This window comes from Bos indicus x Bos taurus, chromosome 26 (genome assembly GCF_003369695.1).
Source record: "Bos indicus x Bos taurus breed Angus x Brahman F1 hybrid chromosome 26, Bos_hybrid_MaternalHap_v2.0, whole genome shotgun sequence".
NCBI classification, from domain to species: Eukaryota; Metazoa; Chordata; class Mammalia; order Artiodactyla; family Bovidae; genus Bos; species Bos indicus x Bos taurus.
The window spans coordinates 26554589-26582298 of NC_040101.1; the positions used below are offsets into that span (position 1 = coordinate 26554589).

Here is a 27710-nt window from a genome sequence, read left to right on the forward strand (position 1 = left end):
CATGTTCACCCTGAACAAAGGGAGAAATCTGAGCGCACCGCATGAATTAGCCTGCCTCAGCACGCAAAAACAGTTCTCATCAAGTTTATTGATTCATAAACCACAGTATATCCCAGGCTCCTGCAAAGTTAGAAGTTAATAACAAAAATGCAAAGGCAACAGGAAGAATAATTCCCGTAACCTCTCGTAGCTCAAAGACAGAACGCAAATGACCGCGCCACACACTACTTACTAAAGAACCACCATTCTGGCAGTGTCTAATCAGTCACTAAACAAATATTTGTGCGGGATGAAATAATCATTACAACAGATGCAGGAACTGCTTTGCAGAGCTTATGGTCAAGCATGAAAGTCATTAAGCACACAGTTACAATTATCTCATTAGTTACAAGTGTGACAGTGGTAAGAAAGCAAAGTACCAAGAAACCCAACCTAGAGATCGAAGAGGGACTCCTGAGGAATGAGCATTCAAGCTCAGCGCTGGGCCTCCCAGGCGGCACCAGTGGTAAAGAACTTGCCTGCCAGTGCAGGAGACATGAGACGTGGGTTTGATCCCTGGGCCGGGATGATCCCCTGGAGGAGGGCATCACAACCCACTCCATGGCAACCCACTCCAGTATTCTCGCCTCGAGAATCCCATGGATAGAGGAGCCTGGAAGACTATGGTCTACAGGGTTACAAAGAGTCAGACATGACTGAAGCGACTTAGCACACACACACATGCTAAAAGGTGGATAGGAGTTGCCCAGGCAGAGGCTGTCCATCTTCACTGAGCACCTATTATGTTCCTGGTACTATATCAGACACTGGGGTTAGAAAGATGAATTAACAAGTGCCTTTCCTCAAAGAACTCACAGTCTATTGGGGGCAAATAGACTTCCTTTATGTCTGCTGCCAGGACATGATAGGGGCTCTTCAGCACCCTGGAACAGATTAAAGTCATTTAAAAAATGTTCTGATACTCAGAAGAATTCAACCAAAAATCTTCCTAATTGCAAAATGTTCTGTTGTGTATTCAGAGAACCTCTCTAATAATTTAATAAAACAGAATAAATTGAGAAACTGTCAAACCCTGTGGAGCACCTGGGGTTTCACCAAGATAACAAGGCTTGTTTTCTGCAGATGCTCAAGCTCTGGAAGAAAATTCACAGCAGTCCCAGGGCAGCCCAACCATCCAAAAAAAAAAAAAAAGGTGAAATGAGGAACTGGACAGAGGGGAGTGAGGCAGGCTATTAAACTTTGGAGACCTGGAAAAAATGCTTTTTGGTTAATAATATTAATAATCATCACTATAATGATAACGGTAACTAAACACTCTGATCACCCTGTATGAGTATTTACACTCAGTTCTGTGGGTGGGTCTCAGTTTGTGGATGAGAAAACTAGGGATTAGAATAAATGAGAAATTTCTGTTTATGGCATTACGGCATACTAAATAATGCAAAAACTGAAGTCTACAAAGCATTAGACTTGCTCAAAAAAACAACACACCCTTTCAATCACAAAACGGCAGTTGCAAGTAGTTTGATCGTCAAGTGTCAAAATCAAAGCATGAACTGCACATTAAAACAGTAAATAGATACTGCAGCTCTCCCGTGGGGGGCTGACTGGGACATGTGGCCAGACTTAGTGAGCAAGGGGCTTGGATTTGAATGGCCATAAGAGGATAAACGATGAGGCGCTGAGCCTGCGTGAAGTGGGCAGTTCCACTCCACAGAGACTCCTCCACTTAAACTTAGGGACTTAAAAGAGTTACACCTTCAGTGAAAAGAGACAACAGAAAGAAATTCATCCCCTAGGACAGGAAGACCACAATGAAATCTAACTCTCTCTCCCAGGTTATGGGTGGGAAAAAATGGCTACCCTAAGAATTTGTATCCATGGGTCTTCAATCATAAGAGTTCAGAGTTCTGATATATATTAACTGGGTTACCCAAAGTGAGAATCTAATACAAAAAATTATCCCAAGTAAGTGATATTTCCTCAGGCACGTGACAGAAACAAATGAAAGGATACCCCCTTAACCTGGACCATTCCCAAGTTCTATAAATAAAGTCTTTCCGAAAATGAGTTCCTAATCCAAAAGCCAACACAAAAGGAAAAAGTCCACCGTGAACACCATGAATGAAAGTCAGCAGTCACAGCAAACAGTAGGTAAGAAAATCCCATGGACAGAGGAGCCTGGCAGGCTACAGTCCATAGGATCACAAAGAGTCGGACATGACCGAAGTGACATGACATGCATGCAGCTTAAAGGCATACATTGGAAATTTAAATTTGTACTTCTAATTACCATAGAAGAAATAGTAGATGTTTTAAATAGTGGATGTTTTCTGACATCCACAGAAACTGGGGATATTTTAAGACTTACTCTCAAAGGAGAAACTATTTAGGACTGAATGAAAATGAAAATGCCACTTTTCAAAACCTGTGGGAAGAAACTAAAGTTTTTAAAGGACATTTTGCAGCTGTCAATGCTTATTTATAGTAGAAACATAGGCTGAACATTAACGAGCTGAGCGCCAACCTTAACAAGGTAGAAAAACAACAGAATGAATCCAAAGTACGTAGATGGAAGTTAAAAAGTTAGAGCAGTCAATGAAGTATGAAACAAGCTTCCAATAGAGAGGTCTGGCAAAACACAAAATTTGGTTCCTTTTGGCCGGGTAATGAAGTGACAGGAAGCATGGGCGCTGGAGCTGATGGCCTTGACTGAGTCCCTCCTCTTTCACTTACCAGCTACCTGGCCTCAGTCATGTGACTTTTGGCTGGCACTGGTGGAGCCACAGGACAAACCCTGGATCATGGACCCTGGTGCCCAGGCACTAACTCATTATCCTTACAATAGCAACTCTGAGTCGTGTATTCAGACGGGAGTATCCTCCTCCCATAATGAAACTGGGCATTAGTATCTCCATTTAATCCATCCTAAAGGAAATCAACCCTGAATATTCATTGGAAGGACTGTTGCTGAAGCTGAAGCTCCAATAATTTGGCTGCCTGATGGGAAGAACCGTAAGGACATTTGTAAGGACTCTGATGCTGGGATACATTAAAGGCAAAAGGAGAAGAGGGTGGCAGAGGATGAGATGGCTGAATAGCCTCACTGACTCAATGGACATGAATTTGAGCAGTAGCGGAGGACAGAGGAGCCTGGCATGATGCAGCCCATGGGGTCAGACACAGCTTAGCAATTGAACCACAACAACAAACAAATGGAGAAGCCACAATTGGGGGAATATAAGTAATTCTCCTCAAGTCATGAAATAGAAACTGTTAGAACTGATCCAAGACCAGATTTTTCGGACTCCAGAGTCTATCCTCTTAACTACCTGTGCTCGTCTGTAAAAGATCCCTGTTGGCCACTCACTGTGCACTCAGCTTCAGGGAAAATGTCTCTTCTAATGCAAAATGTAAAATAAGAGGGCCAAGTACCCATTGCTCATATAGAGAAGCTCCTACTTTTAGTAATGATAACCCAGTGGTTAAGATTATGAAGTTTGGAATGATAAATAATAACTGGCAATTTTTATGTCAAGCATAATGTTAAACTCAATCCTCTTTCAACATCCCTTCTATTTTTTTACATCTTGCCAATTTTATTCCATTGATCCTCCATCTCCACATCCACATGTCTCCCATCGCTTCTCCCTTTCCTTCATTTCTTTATTGGAAAATTCCAGAATAAACTCCAGACTACATATCATTTCATTTGTAAATACTTCAGTACATCTCTCATATGAAAAAGGCTTTTTTTTTTAAACATAACCATAATACTCTTATTATACCTCATATCATCAACACTAATTTCTTAATATCATCCAACACATATCCCACATTCAGATTTTATTGACTGCAGAGAAAACAATGAGGAGAGACCCACACCTTGTGTGAGGCCAGCCTATGGAGGGCCCCGGGGAAGGAGGGAGCTACTGTGGCTGCTATGTGGTGAATGGTGACCCAGGACACTGAAGTGCAACCCTTTCCCCACATGGGGGCTGGATGAGAGTGATGAAACCTGAGGGGATGACTGAGGGCAGGTAAAGTGAAGGGAGATAAATGAATTCTGTTGACACAATTACGTTCTAGGTTCTGTGCTGCCCACAGAGTGAAGCCAAGGTCTTTCTCGCATTGGATTACTCGGTTTTGCAGGGAGCTATTGAAGTTCAATGGTTAAACTCCTGGGAACAAGTAGCCTTATATCCCAGAATTATCTACCAAGTGCTGCTTAATTTTATTACAGGGGAGAACCACAGACTTCCCCCATATTGGGCTGCCCTCAGGAATCAGAGATAGGGGCTGGGAGCAAAGTTAGGGAGCTTTCCTCTCACTTCTGGGGAGTCAGGACCAGGAGCATTGCTGTGAGTGCACAAGACAGGGCAAGGCACAATGTCAGGGAGGGGGTTCCTGAGCCATCAGTCTTTCTATGTGTGATTTAACTCAGTAAAAGTTTATTTCTCGTTCCTACAAAGTCCATTATAGGGTTGGGGTCTCTCCAGAACAGGTTTCCCTCCCCAGTATAAGGGGCTTGACATTCCAGATTGTTCTGATCTTGTGGCTCCTCTCTCTGTATGTGCTTAGGAGGCAGGAAAAGATAGCACTAGAGTCCTGTATCAACAAATAAATGCTTCAGCTAGGAGGTGAGATACCTGCTCACAACCCTCTGCTCAAAATTATTAATATCTCAGGATCCTGTCTAACCACAACAAGCAAAATGTCTAACCACTCCCTTCTTATTCTTCACTGGGATACAAGCTCCATGATGATGTGCATTTTGTCTCCTTGTCCAGTACAATATCCTTAGATAGAAGAGTACCTGGGCATGTTATTAAATTGAATGAAGGAATGTAATGCCAGCAAGAAACACACCCTTATATCTTGGGAGAAGAGACAGAGTCCCAGGGGTGTAAGGCTGAGGGTGTTGGGTAAGATCTATGCACACCGGAGCTGCAGAGCTGGCTGCGCTTAAGGAATACTACTACCGTTCATCTTAAGAAAGAAAATGAAATCCTGCTGAGAGCGCCAGACCAACACCTCAGGTGGCTTTACACCATAAAACACTGAAGCCGAGGCAAAAGCAACTGAGCAAACCACCACCACGAGCGCTCAGGTCCCGGAAGGAGCTGCAGTGACCACAAATGCATCTCTGAGCCATCAGTCTTACACACCCTTAATGTCCCAATAGCATCCTTTTTTCAGGTTCTCGTATTATCCCATAATACAGATCAAGAACTTCAGGTGCACAGAAGTTAATTCCACACAGCTACAGATTTGCAGAAGCAGGATTACAAGCCAGGCCACTTCACACCAGAGCTTGTATTCTTTATCCATAATCAAACTCCTGGGGTCCAACTTTCTCGTTCACTGACTGGGAATGACAAACCCCACCATCTCCCCAGAACTGTGCAGAGGAAGGGAGGATGAGGGGATAAAGCCACCAGCACAGTATCTGGCACAATGATGATAATGGTGATCGTAGTGACAACTGGTACTTGCAAAGATACAGATACACAAAGATGTTACCACTGTTGATTGCTTCAGAATAACTTACTACATAAAATCTTCAAAAAGATACCTTTTCTTCCATTTCGCTCTCACAAACCTTCAAGAGGACATTTGTGCTCTATGTGAAGGCTAGTTTTCAAAATCAAAGTCATGGCATTTCACATTATATGAAGATATGAAGAAAAGCGTTTAAAAGAATCTAACAAAACTACAGAGAAGTTGGGGGGAGGGGAGCGCACATTACTCAATGCAGTAGATGTAGCTTTGAACTTAATTTTCTAGAATTCTTGAAATATTAGTGATGGCAGCATAAAAGACCAATTAATCAGGTTGTTTGTTCTCTGTGTGTGAGTCCCTGTTGCCATCTACAGTTAAAAATGGGGCATGCAACACTGCCAACTGTCTAGCTCTAAAAACACAGTAGTGGAGATGATGGTGCTAAGGAAATAGGCTTGTTTGATGAGCACAGAAAACAGAAATGGTACCTGGAGGAGCAGCTCTTTTTCGACCACCTCTTCCGTCTTGCTGATGAGACGCTTCTGCAGTGTATGTATTTTCTGTATCAGCTCAAAGGTACTGGGGTCACTGGCCTATTCAAGGGGAAAAAAATAAAGCAGCTGAGATTATCAGGTGCAGAGCACTGAGGTCCCTACAGAATTACTGTTCTATTAAAATCTATTGCAAAGTTATAGACCCAATACAGACAAGAATCAGAAACAAGCAAACAAAACGAAATGCACTGCACGACAGATGAGACAGTCATCAAAACAGACTGACGTTTGGCTAGTGTCGTCTCTGTTGTCCCGAGTGAGCCTGCAAGCGGAAAGTTAGTATGTTTATTCCACCAGGGGAAATAATAACAGCAGCAGTGATGGCAGCTCCTGGGCCTAATACCTGATTCTTTGCAACATCTGAACACTATGTTAAGTGCTTTTCACACATTATCAAATTTTAGTCACTTGACAGTCCTGTCAGACAGTATTACTCTCCCCTTTTACAGAAAAGGCAACTGAGGCTCGGAGGAGGTCATTTACCCATGCTGATAGAGGTCAGAGCTGGACTCAAGCCCAGATACACCTGGTTCTAAAGCCTGGGCTTCTTAATTACTATGCTCTGAAGTTTTCCCTACCATCATTTGTTTACACTGGAATGAGACAGGGTTCCCTAACTCATTCGGTCTCAGGGTTCTCCTTTCATAATTATCAACAAGAAGATTCATTACAACCTACGATGGGGCAAGTTCCCAGGATGTGGAAGTCTGCTAATTATTAGCAGCAGGACACGACCATGGCATTTAGCTTTTAAAAGACATTATCAATCTGTAAAGCTCTGATGCACCTTCAATAATTATCTGTGTACAATTCAAACAAGATCTACTGTTATACATTGATAATTTGTCCTCTAGACATTGAGCCAAAGGTTCACTTTCAACTACTGACATTTGGAATTAATCTAGCAGCTAAATATTTTCAACTGCCTCCCAGAGTCTGTTTTCCAATTTTTTTAATATAAATTGACATGGAATTGGAAACTTTAAAAGATTTGCTCGAAAACACATGGAATAAACTGATGTGACAGTAAATGAATTTACAGTTTTCATCTCTCTTCCCCAGACACATTCATGTTATTTTTAGTTTAGTAAACTACCCCACTCTTGGCATTTGAAGAGGAATAAATGAGGGTCCAAAAGGCAGGAGATATTCCACTGACTATGACTTTGCTTAAGAAATACTAAGAAGTGCCAAGTGATATCCATATTTTGGAAATAGATTTGGCATACACATTCACTTGGCAAGACTGGACACTGTTAAAATTCAGGCCTTGTGTTTACATAACAATTTATAATGCATTATCCTTAACGCTTTCTTCATTTAAAGGAAAAATAAAAATGAAAAACAAAAACCTACTTGGCTGATTTTCTCCTTTTCCTTGCTCCTTCTTATATCACATACGCCTATTCTCCCAACACTCCAACTGTTAACTTAGTCAAAGCCCCTTCTTGTACTCACATTACTGGGTACTACTAGAGGAGATGAGCATCTTTTTATTGAATAAGCAGAGCTTCTCTATTACTGTTATCTGCTGGTGGAAATGAATCTCAGGAGGTCATAAAATAAAATAAGAAGTTTATTATCCATCATCTTCCAAAGGGACTTTGGCTGTGTCCCCAGATCCTAAAAGAAGGATTCTGACGAACACAATTCTAGTTCTTTGAAAAGAGGGCAAGTTTAAAAGTCGCGCTTCCTTTTGGGAAATAAAAGGATGCAAAGGCTTTTAAAAACAAAACCCATCTGGAACAATCTAATTTACATTTGATCCAGTCTTTCGCGTTTTGGGTGACAATGGCACAGATTAAATAAAACTGCCTGTTACTGCGCTTTAGGTAAGAAGACAAGTAGGGTAGAGAGCGATTTGGGAGGAAGGCTCTCCCAAGTGTTACCTCAAGCTTCCTCCATCTGTGCACGTTCATGGGGTTCTCCAGTTCCTCCTCCAGGGCTCGGCATCTCGTCCTCTCCTTCAGGAACTCTCTTTGCGTGTGAAAAAGCTCCTGCCTTAATAAGTCAAACTTTCTTTAGCAAACAAATTCTCTGCCCAGTATTTGAGTATCCTTTCTTTACATGGTTTCGTGCACGCTACATCTTACAGACAAAGATGGATTAGGGAGACTTCGGGAACACTGAGACCAGCCTCCTAAGGCAAGACACAGGTGATACCAATTCTTGCAGAAGGCAAACTTCAGCTTTAGCTTTAGGAGGGAAAAAAAGTACCAGGAACTGATTCTTGATACCCAGGGAATTTTAGAAGTGCATGAAAAGAACCGGGAAAGGGTAAATCATGAGGATTTTAATATATTGTTCCATGTTTCTAAATGTCTTCTACAGTAGCAGCGAGAGAACAAGCTATGTTCTATCATGAGGTACGGCCCTGCAATGCAAGCAACTGAGGCTCAGGTGAAACCTGACACCCATTAAGACAGTGTATCACCACGCTGGCAACATACTGGACTCACCTGGGGAACTGTGACAACATGCCTTTACCTGGACCGACCCCCAAAGGAGTTCTGCTTTACCTGGTCTAGCACGAGGCTTGGGTTTCATAGATTTTTAAAGTTCTGCTGGTAATTCTATTGGAGAAGGAAATGGCAACCCACTCCAATGTTCTTGCCTGGAGAATCCCAGGGACAGGGGAGCCTGGTGGGCTGCCATCTATAGGGTCTCAAAGAGTCGGACATGACTGAAGCGACTTAGCAGCAGCAGCAGCAGCAGCTGGTAATTCTAATGTGCAGCCAGTACTGAAAAATACTGAATTAGGAGTGATCATTTGTCTCATGTTCCACAACTACACAGGTGACTGAAAAAGTCCCGAAGAACTAGCTCTGGCTCAAATACACTTCTCAAATCTCTAGTTAACAGATGACCATAGTCTACAACCATCCACCGGCTGCCAGTCTATTGAACAAGAAGTTTTGTTGGGAGGCAGAGCAGAGGCAAGCACTCAGGTTGACACGGGCAAGAAGGATATTATTATCTGTCCTTGTCTGCTGCAAGTGTGCAGATTACTAATGCCAAGCCATCTCTTTTACTTAATTGCTTCATTTAAACCAATAATACAACTTCCCCTCATTAGCAAGACAAACCATTAGAATTAACTGCATGATGCTCACTCAACAGGGAGCTCAGAAAAAGCTGCTGAGAATTAAAAGCATATTTTTAACACTACTATTTTCTAAAGTGTCATCCGCAGAGAAGGGAAAGGGTATTGGGAACTGTGATTGATGATTTCTTTTGCATCAGACTCTGTGTTAGGCACGTTACATTTTCGTGTTTAACAAATTTAAAGCTCAAATATGTTGTGATCTGCCCAAGATCACACAGCTTGTAGGTGGCAAGTCTGAGATTGGAATTCATGCCCGCTTGCCTCCAATATCTTTATTAAGTTTATTAAATTCCTTTATAAGGAATTCCTAGGTGGCTCAGGGGTAAAGAATCCGCCTGCCAATGCAGGAGAAGCAGAACATTAGAGTTCTATCTCTGGGTTGGAGAGATCCCCTGGAGGAGGAAATGGCAACCCACTTTAGTATTCTTGCCTGGAAAATCCCATGGACAGAAGAACCTGGCGGTTTACAGTCCATGGGGTTGCAAAGAGTCAAACACAACTGAGCGACTGAACATGCACCTCCCACTATACAGATAAAATCTAGTATCAACAAACTGAGAATGGATAGAATTTGGTGCTTTGCATATGTAATAAAAATAACACATGGCTGGCAAGTTTGTGTTAATCACTCAGTCGTGTCCAACTCTTTGGGATTCCATGGACAGTAGCTCACCAGGCTCTCCTGTCTATGGAATTCTCCAGGCAAGAATACTGGAGTGGGTTGCCATTCATTTCTCCAGGGGATCTCCCAGACCCAGGGATCAAACCCAGGTCTCTTGCATTGAAGGCAGATTCTTTACCAACTAAGCCACCAGGCAAGTTTAGTTATGGTCCTGGAGATCATTCAACAGCGTCTTAGAGTAAATCCAATTGCCTCCAAAATGTTAATGGTGGTATCTCTGGATAGGAGACTTATCAGTGATTTTCTAATCCCTTCTTTACATTTTTTCTGCATGCCCCATATTTTCTACAATGAATTTGTATTACTTTCATCATCTGAAATATGAACAACTCTTTAAAAAAGAGAGTATTGATCTATTGATGGTGGCAACTTCCCTTGTTATTCCCGAACGTATTCACTGCGTCTAAATATCAAAACTATCTAATTCGATTAATTTAAAAAGCAGATCCAGACTGTGTCCTTGTCCCAAGGTGGCCAAGGATAGTGTTCATCTACAAGTCTGCGGAGGATAAGATAGTTACTAAGAAAACACCAGACCTATTATTTGGTTTCCTGCAATTGCCCATATAAAACATGGTGATGTTTTCCCAAAGGGAAAGCAGAGCGTGTATAATGTAAGATTTAAAGCAAGAAGAAGGCGCACTAAGCCCAAGCGAAAGCTTCAGAAGATAAATCAAGAGTGAGATGTAAAATTTGGCTGCCTTCTAAGGAAACAGAGTTTTCAAATAGTGATAAAATTAAAATTTCCCCCTCTTTTCATTCTTTGTGTAATTCCAAGAAAAAGATGTGCAAATGTTACCAGGATTCAATTTAAATATTGATGTTCCATCTCTTGCATACTGCCTTATTAAAGAAATTCCAAAGAGCTCATTGGGGGACTTTTTTTCTGAATTGTAACTACTTTGTGGTTATGATTTAACTGAAATTTCTTTCACTAAATCCAGAATAAAGTTTTCAAAAAACACTTTTGCACTTGCTTACGTTCCCCGGAAAGGAAATGAATTCATTTTTTGTGACATAGAATGGACACGATGTAGATTATGGGTTATGGAAAAGTTGTTCTTATTATTTGCTAATCATTTCAACATAAAAAAATTATTTTATGCAACCAGAAAAAGACTTTCAATGGCTGGGACTACTCCAATGGTCCAGTGGTTAAAACTCAGGGGACCAGTGCAGGGGACCCAGATTTGATCGCTGGTCAAGGAACTAGATTCCACGTGCTGTAACTAAGACCTGGTGAAGCCAAATAAATCTTTTTTAAAAAAAGACCTTCAGTGACCAATAGGAGGAACATAAGGTCCTTAGGAGGTCCCCATAGGCTGCTATGCTCTCACCTCCGAGGGGGTCTTCCGTTACCTGAGTTCATCGACATTGGCCACACTCCTGGCAAGAATCCCTTTCTCCCGGCGAAGCTTCTTGATCTCAAGTTTGAGGATTCTCATGTCCTCCAACCTCTGGTTATACTGGCTCTCGCCTTTATTCAGCACAGACTGCTGAATCTTGATCTTCTCATAGAGCAAAGCCAACTCATCATTGCGCCGAACTAGCTGCGACCCAAGGATATCTCTCTCGCTGATGACCTAGAAAGGTAGGGCAGGGCATGGCCACTGGGGGACAAAACGTCTCACGTTTCATTACAGCAGCAGCAGTCAGAGAATCAGTGAACACCCATCCAATGCCCTCATGTGCTAGGCACTCAGTAGGTAAGGCACTGAAAATAGCCTGCTAGACAGCCAATACTGGACTCCTCCCACCAGAGTTGGCAGTCTTGTTGAAAAGAGTACAACAAATTATATTATTAATAATAATACTCTATGGCCCATGGGTTTTTTCCAACATGTTATTGTATGTGTTTAAGTCTGAACATCTTTAGGGTGGGCAAGCTCTTGCCAAGTTCTACCACTCCTTACTGTCTTGTACCACACGCTTCCCTGGTGGCGCAGATGGTAAAGAATCTGCCTGCAATGCAGGAGACCTGGGTTCAACTCCTGGGTCAGGAAGATCCCCTAGAGAAGTGACTGACTACCCACTCTAGTACTCTTGCCTGGAGAATTCCATGGGGAGAGCTCTGGCAGGCTACAGTCCATGGAGTCGCAAAGAGTCGGACATGACTGAGTGACTAACACTTTTACTTTCACTGTCTTGCACAAGCCAATGTCTCTTTTTTTTAACCTGCTAGATCTCTGAAAGCATTTAAGTTTCTAACCCCCAAAATTATGTAATTATTCATTGTAATTATATGCAACAATGATATTATGCTAGAATGTAAACCCCCTGAAGGCAGGGTAACTTATTTTCTTGTTGGTCAGTATATCCCCAGAGCTTAAAGGAGTGGGTGACACACAGGAAGTGCTTGTAAATAGGAGCAGAATAAATGAATGGATATTTCATAATTAATCAACAGGAAGTGGGCCTCTGGGGCTGTTCTGAGAGACTCAATGGAAGAGCTCAGAAAAGAATGAGGTTTTGTGAGGAGCTGAATCAAACAATTGTGTCTGCTGATAGAATCTGCAGGTCTGGGGACGTGTGGTCTCTTCCTACCTGGTCCAATTCCTTCTTCTGTCTCAGCCTCTCCCCATCAGCCTCTGCTATAATTCGCAGGAGTTTTCTCTCCTCGGCTTCCTGCTTTTCAATGAAGTGTTTGGTCTCCAGGGCTTGTTGTCTCAGCTTCTGCAGCTCGGCCTGACGAGTGAAAGACACAGGCCAGTTTCACTCTGTAACAGCACAAACCAGGTCGACAGGGCCCAGATAGATGGATAGTGTGCTTCTTATACTTCCCTGCGATGTCTCGTTTAGCATGCTTTGATCACCCTCGCAAGCAAAGAAAGCTTAACACACACACGTATACACGCACACGCACACACACACACACACACACACACACACAAGGCCTGTAAAGAAACAACAATGCATATTACGGTGATCATGTTTATTCTATGAGTTGTGCCCTTGAGGGATTTCCACCATTTTTCTATATCAGTATAGCAGGATCCTCATTGGTATTCAACAGCAGTTCTCTTACCAGATAAACATGAGGAGAATCCACAAATAGTACAGAGAAGGATGTGGGGGGTGAGCATGGTGGAGGAGGGACTGGGCGGAGGTATATCTGTATGTATCAGCTCCTATAACAATCCTAATATCATCAGCATATCAACTGCAGAGATAAAGTCTATTATAAGCAAAATGTGAATTAATAAAGATAACAACCAAACGACTGTCTTATAAAACATCCTGATGGAACAGAAGAGATGTTATAGTATAAAAAGATATATAGATCCTACTCCTAAGATGATTCCAATCTAGATAAGAAGATGAGATATACAAGTATTATGCAAATATTAACAAGTCCAGGCAATAATGTTTCAGGATTTTTTTTGTCACACAGAGAGTGAATTGATGCCACAGGAGGTCAGAGGACTGCAGCACTTAGGAAGGCTTCCTGGAAGAACTCAGATCTTGAGGTTCTTGAGGCTACATGGAAATCCTAAGAGAAGCAAGGAAAGGATGCTTTGACTGGTAAGTTTCAGAAGGAAAATTCCTCTCATCACAGGACACATTTGCTCCAAATCCTTAAGTATATTTGTGGCTTACAACACCTCTTGCATGATATTAAGTATTGTGCCTAGCTACTCTTGTCCCAATTTCACAAATGCAATTAGAGACAAAGAAGAGCAAATCAACCTGCTCAAGGTCACACAGCTAATAAGAAGCAAAGTTGAGATTCCAGCCTAGTTTTTCATTCCAGAGTTTCTGTTCCCTTTGCTATCACCATACAATAGTTTCAAGTCAAATACAGAAGATGAGTAAGACCTGAGGGATTTACCACCCACTGGAGATGACAAATATAACCAACCACCCTACAGTGTAGAGATGCTCTCCACTGTGAAGAAGGACATGGGAGTACAGGATGGAGTTCCTATTTCTTCCTGGGGATTAGAGAGAAAAACAAGTCTGGGCATTGGAAGTTGACAGTTATTTCTAAAAGGGAGATGTGTGTGCTGGGGGAGAGCAGTCAGTGGTCAGACTCACGTGAACAGAGGCATGCAAACTATAAAGCACCTGGTGTGTTTACCAGATGGCAAAACACCCAATGTGGCTGAGTTGGAGTACTAGGTAGGGGACAGCAGGAAGTAAGCCTGGAAAAAGAGCTGAGACAACCTGAGAAGGGCCTCGTACGCCATGGGCCGTGGAGAGTATGTCCTTGGGAGCCAGAGAGTTAATCATATTAGAGGAAAAAAGAATACAGCTTCGAGGTTCCACGCCCATACAAGGACAGGTGGTATCACAGCCAGGTCAGCACAAGAAGGAAAGACGGAGGAAGAAATCTGCTTTTCACCCACACCTGAAATCACAAGGGAGAGGACAAGACAATATTAAGCCTCCAACTTTTCAATGGCCTGCAGGTCAACATGTGAAAATGAAAAAGTAGTAACTTTTTCCTTCAAGGAAGAGTTGGGTTCCCCCACCTCCACCCACCCAGAAATGTCACAAAAGGGATGACAGAAAACCAAATATTTGCAAGTGAATGCCTATGAACCAACCCAACTCTAGTTGCTACCTGCCTCTAATCCATGAAGACCAAGAGTCATTAATTCCATAGCTCAAATTTATCCAAACAGTACAAGATGCCACACACCTAGCAATAGACCTGTAATGTCACAAACTAAATGCAGCTAGCTACCATAAAACACAGGGTTTCCTTTATGACATTTTGTTTGCTCATTCATGAAATATATGTTGGTCCAGGGATAAGCAAAGGGAAACACTTAGTGAGAAAAGATCTGGTCTGGTATTGTATTTACTACTTTGGGGGATTGCCTGTTAGGAAAGAGAGTCAAGAACCAGCCTTTCTATTTCTGTAATCATTTAAGGTGACAGCGAAGACAGCAATAAAATACCTGTTTGGCTCATGCTTTCTTTAATAAAACTTTTATTTTCCCAGATGTGCAGCATTCACTTCCCTGTTCCTAAGTGCCGAGAGCTGATCAGAATCCATCAGCAGAACAAAATGAAACCACTGTGTTATTAAAATGCAATCAATGGTGTGTAAAAGTATCTGTCTGAAATGTAAAACCATTCGTGTGTTTGGCATTGCTTGGTGCTTTTTCTCCTAATATATCAAAATTCTGAGTGGTCTCCTTATGTCATAAATTTATGGGCTGTAAACAAGATGTGGCGTTAGACGTTGGCAGCAAATGTTAACATCAACAAAATACCGTAGGTCTAATGCATCTAGCAGTTGTAAATCTGAGCTGTCTCATCCAGGAAAGATGGTAACAACTACCGTGCACCCAAAAGCTCATCAAGCAACATTCTAGACGGGACCCGAGGCATAAAGTCGTAATGCGATGGCAGGACGTGCTCTTCAGTCACCACCTCTACAATTACACACTTTTGTGATAGGTGTTCATGGCGTATGTATCACCCAGTCTGGCTGCGGGCATAAATCATATCTCAAGAACCATACTTGGGAACTTCTCCGGTGGTCCAGTGGTTAAGAATCAGCCTGCCAATGCAGGGGACACAGGTTTGATCCCTGGTCTGGGAAGATTCCACATGCTGCAGGGCAACTAAGCCTGTGGGCAGCAACTGTTGAGGACGTGTTCTAGAGCCCGGGAGCCATAGCTACAGAAGCCCGGGCACCCCAGAGCCTATGCTCAATAAGAGAAGCCACTGCAGTAAGAAGCCTTGGCCCCCACAATGAAGAGTAGCCCCACGCACAGCAACCAGAGGGTAGCCCCTGCTCGCTACTAGACAAAGCCCTGTGCGGCAAGAAGACCCAGTGCAGCCAAAAATAAATAAATAAAATTTTTTAAAAAAGAAGCATACTTGAGGGAGTTTGACCCCTTCATACGGGATCCCAACATTCACTGGGTTTCACAGAGATCATCTGTTTATATCCTGCAAAATAAATAGGACCATCTGAAGTCTTCTAACCATGAGAATAATTAGGCTTTCTCTCTCTCTCCCTCCCCCTCCCTCCAACAGTTCCCATCCATGTTGCTCTAGAGAGTCCACTGAGTATTAGGATACGGTGCCCTGAAGCCAGTTGCTAATGTGACGCTGAGCTCTGGACACAGAGAATTTGCTGCTGAATTATTCACCAAGAATCAAAGTGCTGTCAGATTGATGTGGGATGATGGGGTGGTGATGAACAGAATCGAGAGCTTGTTAGGACTGGAAGGCAGACACTCCACATGAGATGGCCCCTTTAGTGCTGATGAAACAAGACGGGGACAGAATGGGCAGATGAACACAGATGCAGCAACATCTACAAGGAACCATTGACATCCTGTCATAACCATCATGTGCTGATAATGTCTAGAATCCTGAGGAGTCTGTAGAGCCTGGCAGCAACTGAAAAAGAAACACGGAAGAAGCAAGACTTTTCTATCAGGGGCGGGGGGGCGGGGGGGTGGTGATGAATGAGGATGGGGATGACTTACGGACAATTGTTTGTCGTGGGCTTGGAGAAGCGATAAATTGGGTTGTCCTGTCAAAAAGCATCTCATGGTCTACCAAACAAGCTAGGGCTTGCCCTTCTGGGAGGGATTATGTACCAACGTAGCTTTGTATAACTCACTATAATAAGCTACATGTTTCCCATGGAGTAAAGTTACTAAAAAAAAACAATCTGCCCTTTCCTCCAGGGTTTTGGTTTGCAAAGCTCAGATGCATGAAATTCAGAGACCTCTGTAAATGTGATTCATCTTTGAGGCTAAAAAAGTTAAGAGGCTGAAACTCAACATTTGAGCTGTCATATTTTTCTAAAGGATGTCAAATGGGCTTAATGATAGGCCAAAATTATCCAGTCAAAGCACCATTGCAAGTCACCGTTGGATAACCTCAAATAATAAATCAAGGAGGCAGCCTTTTTCTCTGTTCCTAATTCTTGCCTTAATGGGAAAAGCTGAGGAAAAGGCATCCTAGTTTCACAGCAAGTCCAAAGCAATCATCTTCCTGTAATCGATGACACAAAGCTATCCAGACCTAGGATTCACCATTTGGAGCAGACTTTCTAGAACAGAAGCCCTTTAATCATCTCCCTTAGTCACCAGCTGCCAAGTCTGCTGGCACAGGACCAAAGAAACAGAAACTTCATTTTATTATGATTAAAGTAATATAAAGTTTATGATTTAAACCTTATTTTATTATAAGCTTTATTTCTTTATTTTATTATGATGCTTCTTTGGAGTTATATGTATAGACGTCTAATGATGGAGGGTGTAATCGAAACAAATATTAACCAAAGTCCAACTAAGGAATCAGGAATAATCCCTTTTTGCATAGGACATTGCTTATTCTAAAGCAGGACTTCGTCTTCCTTGGACCCCATTATGCAGCAATAATTAATCTTTTGAAAAGAGCATTCCTTGGAAAGTAAGAGATGAGGATCAGTGTCACCCTCTGAAAGGGAGAGATGATGTACCAAATCCAGTTACACTGAAGCCTTGCTAAGGCCTCCATGAGGCCTATGAGTGAAGCAGTGTTTGCAATAAGATTCTTCTGATTCAGCCAATGATAAATAAACACCACCCCACCATAGATTTCCAGGGTGGAACAAACAACCTCCTATTAAACTATTAATATGCTTTCAAACAAGGAGAATAAGGGCAAAGATGCAAGGTATTTTCAAATTTTAGAATATATAGTTATGTTTCTTTACATCTAAATAAATTTTAGTACAGAATTTTCTGTTTTTTTCTATCATGAGCTAGAGTGAGGAGATGAAAGTCTTAGGTAAATATATCAATTGCCATATCTTTATTGTAAAGCACTTTCACTACATTTTAATTTCTCTCCATCCTCATGTGCCTTAACTTAATTTAATGTAGTAGTCTATTTCCATGAAGACCTATCATTAAGTTGACAAAACCTATTGTTAAACTGAGAGTGCGTATTTCAGTCTACAGCATCATAGAATCAAGGAAATTTTACATTAAATCTGTCCAATGCTACATATTCATTTTCAAGATAGGAACTATCTTTGAAGATAATCATGTGCAGAAATTCAATCTTTCACTGGCTATAGAAGTTTCTGCAAATGGCTCATAAACATACACATTTAAAAAAATAAAAGTGGCACCATTCTCTTAGAAGTTTCTTTTTAAATTCTTTGGTCAAATGGATTAGAAGGGAAATTTATAGGATTGGCTAGGAAATTCATTAGGTTTAAAGAATATGTATAGTAAAAAGTATTTAATTCAAAGTTTTGATATGGTATGATTATTTGGCATATATTTGGGGGATGAGTCTTTATATTAGTAGACCTAGAATGTTCTAAATTTGTAGATTTAAAAGGATATATCTAAGTAATGTGTGAAGACAAAGGTGGTTCCCTAGAGGAGTGGTTGCAAAGTTCTTAGACTCACAGAAGTAAGGTGATCCATGAACCCAGTTGAGGGCCAAACAAGTAAGGACAAAGTCTGACACCTGGTAGACAACGATGTCGCGGGCAGAAACAGCACGTGCACATGAAGTAAATAAGTATCAGGGCAGCGGCACAAAGGATTCTGCCAGCATTGTCTCATAGAAGCCCCGGGGAGGAGCGTGGGAGGGTTGAGTGCAAACAGAAGGCTGGACTTGAGTTGTAAATGCAAAGAGAGCCTGAAAGTTCCAGGACTTCCTGGGCACTGCTGACCTGCTAGGTTCTCTTCCACTGAGGCCATGATAACCAGCACAGGTAATCTAGGAGCTCAGCACCTCCACTGGCCCCTTCCCGTTCTAGCTGGGAGCACTCCCTGCAGGGAAGACTGACCTCCAGGTGGTGGAGTGCATCCCCCTGGTGCTTTGGTTCTCCCTGCCCCCACCACCCCTGGCTATCCTCACTGAGCACGGAGCCTGGCCCCAGTGGGTCTAATGGACAGACAACTGGTCCACCGCCTTTATTGTAAAGTCTGTACCTTCAACGTTTCCTTCTCCTTTTCTATGCGCTGCTGCTCCAGATGTAGTTTCACAAGTGCCGACTCCTTAGCTGAGATTTCTTCTTTCAATTGATCTACCTGATGGGTCATAATCTTTAATTTTCTCTTCATTTCCGTTATTTCATCCTAACAAAATGAAAGGAGATGTGTTTGAAAGTGAACTAAATAGACATCATCCACTATGGAAGCTCAACGCATAGTCAAGAGCTTTTAAGGGAGATTCATTTAAAACAAGGATTTCCTGATCAATTACAACTGGGTATCTTTGTATCTTGTGCCCATAGACCTCAAAGTATTTCATAGCATTAACTCTCCAAATATTTTCATGAGATAGATGTAAAAATACATAATGAATATGCCATACACATACACACATGCACACACTTTACTCCTCACTGTAAGAGACAATTTGGAATCACAACAAACATTTTTAACTAAAAAATTACAAAGCAAAACTCTGCACTTAAATGACAAGCGTATGCTGCTCCCCTCTGAGTCATGATAACTATTAGCAGTTTTAAAAATGAGAAGCAGGAGAATGGCAATTCTACAAAATAATTAAAACTGGGGCCTCAATCTTCACATCTGATCAAGTTGTGTCATTTCCATTTCAAACAATCTGACAGTTCTGCATAAACTGATCTTTTCTTTCAGGTGAATTCCCCGATTTCTCTCTCAATCTATTGTAAATTCTGCTATTAGAATAACAGAAACTGCTTTAAACCCAGCATGGGAAGGGACAAAATGTAAAGACATAAATATATTCTTTTACCTGAGCCTCAACCAGATTTTTACTATACAGATTCCTATCTGACCTCACAGCCTCATACAGGTTCTGTTGCTGTTTTAATTTAGTCTCTGATTCAGCGATTTTTTTCCTATAGTCAAAAATCTGCATTTCACGGACTTTTATGTCTTCCATGTTCATGAGGACCTGGAGGAGAAAGAAGTAATAAAGATGGTTAAATAGCCCATCTGTGGTTATTGGTTCAGGACAAACAGATTTTGCATCTCAGGGTAGCCAGCAGAAATGCCAGCAATCAGAAAATCTGACAGTGGCTATAATCGTTGTGGTATGACACAGAAGTTCAGCCCAGCTGATTAGGGGCAAACATATACTTTATCTACAGCACCGTTCTGCTAAAGCATGAAGGCTTAGCATAGTTATTCTGTGATCACAAAACAGAACAGAAAATAAATTCTTTCAATTCTGAAAACCTCTCTTGCCCACCCCAACCACCAAAAAAGGAAAGGAATAAAAAAAAGCACAAGCTTAAACAGATCTTAACACAAAGCACTAGGAAGGGTAAGAGATAGATTAGCTGTTTGGCCACAGTCGTGGCTTTATAAGGTTAACCACAAGAAAGAAAAGTGACCTCTGACACTGATAGTAATCATAACTCTATCTTTACCAATGTCAAACTCACTCCCATCAGGGAAATCCAAAAGACTTCATAAAAACATGTGTTCTACTGTGTGCAAAACACTTTGAGGCAAGATGAGATGCAGAAGTACCTGCCTCTTTTTTGCAAGTATGGAAAACCAAGGCCCAGAATTCCACCGTGAGCCAATGCTTCTCGACAAGCAATCCACACAGTAGAAATGACATCATCATGACTCTTAGCTGCAATGACCACGGACATTGATTTTCTAAGGACAATCTTCTAAAATTCCTTAAGAAAAAAAATTTTGCAAGGAAAACTGGTTGAATGAATAGAGCTTATACTTTAACAGCTAGAACACACCAGGAGAAAATTCTTAAGAATATTTCACTGCATTTCAGTGGAATTCTCTTAATTAATGACTGCAGTTGAAGGAAATAAACAGAGGAACATGACAGAGAAAGAAGGAAGGGGATGCACTTGAAATAACACGGCCAGGGAAGCTTCCTTGAAAGAACAGATTTACCTAGAACCTAAAGGTCAAAAAGGATCTCTTTGTCATGGTGATATTATAATCAGGTTTTGGATACCTGTGAGCATCATGTTCCCGATCCCCAGTCATTGCAGAAGCGAATCCTTTTACTCTACTTGTAGAATTAGTATTCCAGAAAATATATTCTAAGAAACCCTCTTCTAATGTTTCCCCAACAGAGTTAATGATGGCTGGTGCTTAATATATGTCCCTTTATATCTTTAAATAGTGAAAGAAATGTTAGTCGCTCAGTCATGTCCAACTCTTTGTGACCCCATGGACCAGAGCCCACCAGGCTCCTCTGTCCATGGAATTCTCCAGGCAATGTTACTGGAGTGGGTTGCCATTCTCTTCTCCAGGGGAATCATCCCAAGATTGAACCCAGGTCTCCCGCATTGCAGGCACATTCTTTACCATTTGAGCCACCAGTGAAATCCAATATCTTTCAAAGTTTTCTTAGATTTATATTTAAGGAAGGATGGAATCAAATTTTAACAAATGTCTTTTTAGCATATATTATTTTGCACTACACTATCAGTTCTATTGATCTGATATACTTAGTAACAAATGTCTTCTTTTACAAGTATTCTGATTTTATTTCTTTATTCATAGTCCCATATGCCATAATTCTAAATAAGTGCATAAATGGGAAATAAACATTTATTTTCTTTTTCTTAGCTTCCCTGGTGGCTCAGACAGTAAAGCATCTGCCTGTGATGCAGGAGACCTGGGTTCGATTCCTGGGTTGGGAAGATCCCCTGGAGAAGGAAATGGCAACCCACTCCAGTACTATTGCCTGGAAAATCCCATGGACGAAGGAGCCTGGTAGGCTGCACTCTGTGGGGTCGCAAAGAGTCAGACATGACTAAGCAACTTCACTTCTCTTTCTTATTTACTTGAACCTTCTTCTCCCTTCCACCCACATCAGTCCCTCATTGACATAGAAAGAAACCAGGTTAATGATCCAGTATGTGTTCTTCCATATTTTTCTTTGAATTCTGCATATTCTATTTAAGTCTACTAATGTCATTATCGTAATAATAGCTAATATTTCTCAGGTACTTTCTATATACAAGGATTTTACAGGTATTAACTCATTTAATCTTCACAAAAATCCTCATAGATGTGCATTATCATATCCCAATTTTACAAATAAGGAAACTGAAGTCAAAAGAAGTAATGTTGTTCACAGCTAGCCAACTAGTGAATATACAGGTTCAGGGCTTTGTTTTCCTTTTGCTTTCTGAATTTGGTCATTATTTTTCAGCACAGTGGGATCCTCTTATATATTTTTATGCACCTTGCTTTTTATACTTTGTGGGAATTCTCCAGTGCAGGTGAACCCCTCCCCTCTGACAGGCATTCATTGGTTTCCATTTTTTTGCCAGTTTGAACCATGCTACAATAAACATTTTATACATGTGTTCTTATGCACCTGTTCTCTTACTTCTGTTGGGATGGATTCCCAGAAGAGGAGTATGTGGCTCAAAAGACATATATATCTTTAATTTTAATAGATACTGCTAGATTGCTTTCCGGAGAAGGCAATGGCACACCACTCCAATACTCTTGCCTGGAAAATCCCATGGGCGGAGGAGCGTGGTGGGCTGCAGTCCATGGGGTCTCGAAGAGTCGGACACGACTGAGCGACTTCACTTCCACTTTTCACTTTCATGCCTTGGAGAAGGAAATGGCAACCCATTCCAGTGTTCTTGCCTGGAGAATCCCAGGGACGGGGGAGCCTGGTGGGCTGCCGTCTGTGGGGTTGCACAGAGTTGGACACAACTGAAGTGACTTAGCAGTAGCAGATTGCTTTCAAAAATGGCTGTAACATTTTACATTTTCATACCCCCAGCAATAGCTTTCTTAATAGAAAACTATCCTTGTGGTTTCAGGATAAATCCTCTTTGGTCATACTGGATGATTCTTTTAATGTACTGTTGAATTTGGTTTGCTAGAATTTCATTTAGGACCCTACATACATATTTATAAGCGACCTAAGTCTACAGTTTCCTTTTTGGTTCTGTTTTAATATCAAGATTTCTGCTAGTTTCATAAAGTGAGCTGAGTACCCTTTTGTTCATTCATTCAACCACTCGCCTACTTATTCATTCACTCACTGAACATGCATTGAGGGCCCATCTATGGCAGGCACTATAAAAGCACCAGTGATGTATAGAAAAATAAGATGCATTCCCTACCCTCAAATTCACTCCTAGTGAGTGACTCCACTGTAAAATGATAATCAAGGAATGGATACAACCAATAATCTGAGATATGCACAGGGTGTTATGAGAGAATTAAACACTGGGAGGATAATAGGGTGGCCATAAACATCTTATCTAAGAAGTTAATATTTGGTATTTACATAATTTGTGAGAACTACCTCTTCCTTCTTGTTCCTAGATCATCCCACCCAAGGACCCATTCATCCCCAAGCTTTCTTCAAGGCCTGGAGTTTTTGTTCACTATCACAGCAGAAGGCATGGGTTAGGTCAGTAAAGTAACGCCAATCAATATTACCCCTAAGACCAACACAACACTGTAAAGCAATTATCCTCCAATAAAAAATAAATTAATAAAAGAGAAAAATAAATGAAATACAGAATTCCAACAGAAAAAAAAAATACCCCCAAGAATATATATATAATACATTTTTCTAAATTCATATAGAGAAAAAAAAATTTTACATAGCCTGGGAATTATCTGATTCTTAAAAGTTTGAAGGAACCCAATTCTAAAATAATTAGACCCCCAGTGACAACACTGGAGCTAATTCTCTCTCAGATGTTTCGGTGGCTTCCATGGTTATTAATCTTTCTATGGTTTCTACTTCTCCTTGAGTCAAGCCTTGATGTGTGTACATATTTTCAAGAAAAATATCTATTTTAAGCAATCTTTTACATTTATGCAACCAGAGTTGCACAAAGTACTTTTTTATATTCATTCATTCATTTATTTGGCTGCACCGGGTCTTAGTTGCAGCACGCGGATCCTCAATGCTTAAGGCGGCATATGGGCTCTTGAGTTGTAGCATGCAAGGTCTTTTATTTGCAGCATGTGGGATCTAGTTCCTTGAAGTGAAGTGAAGTCACTCAGTCGTGTCCAACTCTTGGTGACCCCATGGACTGTAGCCCACCAGGCTCCTCCATCCACGGAATTTTCTAGGCAAGAGTACTGGAGTGGGTTGCCATTTTCTTCTCCAGGGGATCTTCCCAACCCAGGGATCAAACCCAGGTCTCCGGCATTGCAGGTAGACACTTTATCCTCTGAGCCACCAGGGAATCCCTAGTTCCTTTGATCCCTAGATCAAACCCAGACCCCCTGCATTGGGAGTGTGGAGTCTTAGACACTGGACACAAGGGAAGTCCTTGTACAAAGTATTTTATATTATTTTGCTGTTTTATTTTTATTAATTTCCATCACCCACTTTGTGTGGAAAGAAAATGGCCCAAGGTAAGAATACATACAGACTCAGTGGTGAATGGCTTGCATTGTTGGTTAGGGGGCTTAAAGGAACAAAATTAGAAAACTTGAGAAGAGGAGGCCTGCAGAAGAGGCATGTGGGTAGATCTGAAATGAAAAGACATTTCACTCCTTCTTCCATCGTCTCTTTGATCTATCCCTTGAAAATGAGTAGCAGGTGGCCTTTTAAGGTACCACCACTAGCAACTAAAAATGTTTAAGTTAGGAACAAACGGGAAACCTAAATAAGGTATCCATTCCTGGATCTGTTACTTGTTTGATTTTTTTAAAGAAAGACACTATCTTAGCCCCAAATGTAGCCTTTCTATGGACATGACCATCTTTCTTGGGGTCAGGGAAATGAATAGATTGAAAATACTTTGAACAGCATCATCAGCATTCAGAATATCAAGCAGCACATCAGAGAAAAGAAAAAAATTGCTTGTTCAATAACTTTGAGAAATATTACAGTAAGAATAATCCTTTGCACAGACAGAATAATGCTCCAGAGAAAAGATGTAACCAAGGGCATTTCTTTCTGGGGTACCCAGCTGCTGCTGCTGCCGCTGCTGCTGCTAAGTCGCTTCAGTTGTGTCCGACTCTGTGCGACCCCATAGATGGCAGCCCACCAGGCTCCCCCGTCCCTGGGATTCTCCAGGCAAGAACACTGGAGTGGGTACCCAGCTAGCCAGGTTCATCTTTTTGCAAACAACAGTACACAAAGTCTAACTTGTTTCCAGATTCTTGAAGCTGGGGATAATAGGAACCCATCATGATACCAAAAAGATCAAAGGTTATTTTGTTTAAATAACAGCAAAAATTTTTAAAGTAGAGAAACAAAGGGAAAAGACAATTCACAAAGCAATTTAGTTCCAAGTGTTGGGACTCAATTTGTTTTGAGGGAAATCATTCAAACCAATGTCACATAGAGGTTCAAATCCTGAAAATTCATAAAATGTGCAGAGTATTAGGTAGACACAAAACCCTTCATCAGCAAAATGTTCCCAGTTTAAATGGCTATATCAGAGAATGCAGAATGCCAGCTATGGGCCTGGAGCTTAATTAATTGATTATACTTTAGATACCTCAAACCAACTCTGAGATAAATCACATCCAAATGTAGAGAGTTCTATTACAGCCAGAGGGTTGGAGAGCTAGCGTGTGGAGGCCTACTTCAGAGGAGACCAGAAAACGCTTACAGTGCACTCTGAGGGTACAGGCTCAGTTTATAACCTACTGCCTTTTCTCTTCCTGTTAAAACAACCTGCCAATAGAAATAATAGTGAGATAAAAATCAATAAGGTGTGCAGGAAATCTGCAGCCATAGTCAAAACATCCTATGTACTAAGGCAGGAAGAGAAAGTAGGTCATTGAATTTGGAATCTTTTAACTTGCAATTGATGAAATATCAGTACAATAAACTTTTAAAGTAAGTTTTTCTGACTTGGTGTCAATGGTTTGAATGCTGACAATGCCTTTACTTCCATAAGAAAACTGGAAAACTCACTCTCAAAAAAAAAAATCTTTGTGCCCAGTCATGTGAAATTTTAAGTCTTCTCTATTTGTCTTGCTTTCTTATTTTATCCTCTATCTCAAATTCAGGGAGGCATATCTATTTTTCTATCTGTTTTTAATAACATGTTATGCTACAAATGAAAGCTATAATATCTGCCTAGGAGAGCTATAATGAGGATAACAGTGAGAAGAATTATATTTATACCATAATATAAGTACCAGGCATATCATAATTTAATCATTTAATAAATGTTAATAGACTATCATGGTATGTTAACATTATGTGATATTATATAATATTAGCACTTAAAAATCAATTTGGTTTTTTCTATGGATTACTCTGTTCTCCTCCAGGAAAAGAGTGATCCATAGTACACTTATTTCATTATAACATGAAAAGCTTATAATTTGTGTATGTCCCCTTGAAGGCTCTCTCCAGAGTTCTATCCTATTAAAGATGCTCTGTATTAAAAACTTCAAATTAATATTGAAAATACAGAAACTTCATTTTATTATGAAGTACCTATTTAGTGAATGATATTTCTTTGATCAACTTCTGCTATCCTCACTTACTTCTAAATCCTTGAAAGCACATTATTATTCATTTCTTGGAACCTCTGTCTATGAGAGCTTTGCTTGACATTGTTATAAGGCAAATAAGCAGGGAGCTAAGAAACTTGTCAGTAGGAATTCATTGTGAAAAATGCTTTTCAGTATATAAGAAAAGGGAGGGGATAGCTAGAAGTTTAATATTTAGAATGAAAAAGAAGGGGGTCCTAAAATGAGCCAAATGCATAATGTGCAGAATGTTCCCCAGTTTTAATCATTAACTAGGAAAAAATCTTAGCTAAAATTTATAAAAGTCTAGAAAAGAGTAAATATGGTGGACCATAACTTATAATTGGGCTTCTCTAATAGCTCAGTCGGTAAAGAATCTGCCTGCAGTGCAGGAGACCCAGGTTCGATCCCTGGGTCAGGAAGATCCCCCGAAGAAGAAAATGACAACCCACTCCAGTATTCTTGCCTGGAAAATCCCATGGGCAGAGGAGCCTGGTGGGCTACAGTCCATAGCGTCACATGAATTGGACACGACTTAGCAACTAAACCACCACAACTTATAATGCCACTCTTGGTGCCTCTCAATGTAGCTGAAAAATAAATTTATACTGCACCAGAGGAAAAACCATGAAGATAAAAAGTGCTGAATATATACTGTGTAAAATATGTAGTAGGGAGCTGCTGTGTAGCCCAAGGAGCTCAGCTCATTGATGACCTAGAGGGATGGAATGGGGTAGGGGGAGGCTCAAGAAGGAAGGGATATATATACACATATAGCTGACTCACTTTGCTGTACAGCGAAACTAACACTACATGGCAAAGCAATTATACTCCAATAATAAAAGAAAAAAAGTCCAACTATAAAGAACAAGTGCTGAAACACTATTAGTTTTGTCATGGCTTGTCATGGCTCCATGAATATTTGCTCCCACCACCTCTATGGGAGGAGTCTACTTGCCCTTGCTGTTGAGGCTGGGCCTGGACACGTGACTTGCCATAGCTGATGGGATGTCAGAGAACATTAGGCAAGTAGAGACCCATGAACTGTGCTTGCGCAGTTGGGTCTGTCCTTTGCATTCCTTCCATTCTCCATGAGAACAGTGTACACATCCTGAAGGATGAGAAGCACACAGAGAAAATCTGGACCCAACCCACAGCCCCAGGCCAAGCCCAGGCAAGCTCAGCCCAGATCAGCTGACCCTTGTCAACTGTAGGTGTGTGAGTGAGAAAGAAGTGCTTGTTTTTGCATGCCGGTGAGACCTGGTGGTTGTTTATTATGCAGTAATATCATGGCACATGTTGACTGAGACAAACACATAAGGAAAGGCTTGGGATTCTGAGCCATCCAATTCTGGCACAAAAAGGGATCTTCTTTCTCATTTGCAAATGCCAAGTCAAATTAATAAAATGTAATGTAGGGCTTTCAGCAGCTTAGATTTCACCTTTTTTCCCTTCTAAATAAAAATAATCAGAAAGCAAATGTT

The 27710-nt window shown here is 41.1% G+C and overlaps 1 protein-coding gene across 1 annotated transcript in view; it reads right to left on the minus strand.

Moving 5' to 3' along the window:
• The window catches only part of CFAP58 (cilia and flagella associated protein 58), a 109865-nt gene that overhangs the window by 45301 nt on the left and 36854 nt on the right, over positions 1–27710 (minus strand). Inside the window, exons 10-15 of the mRNA XM_027529223.1 lie at positions 19547–19708; positions 18754–18900; positions 12389–12529; positions 11204–11427; positions 7946–8057; positions 5991–6095 (exon numbers count right to left, since the gene is read on the minus strand). Coding sequence (XP_027385024.1) covers positions 5991–6095; positions 7946–8057; positions 11204–11427; positions 12389–12529; positions 18754–18900; positions 19547–19708 — 891 coding nt within the window. The remainder of the gene's footprint in view (positions 1–5990; positions 6096–7945; positions 8058–11203; positions 11428–12388; positions 12530–18753; positions 18901–19546; positions 19709–27710) is intronic.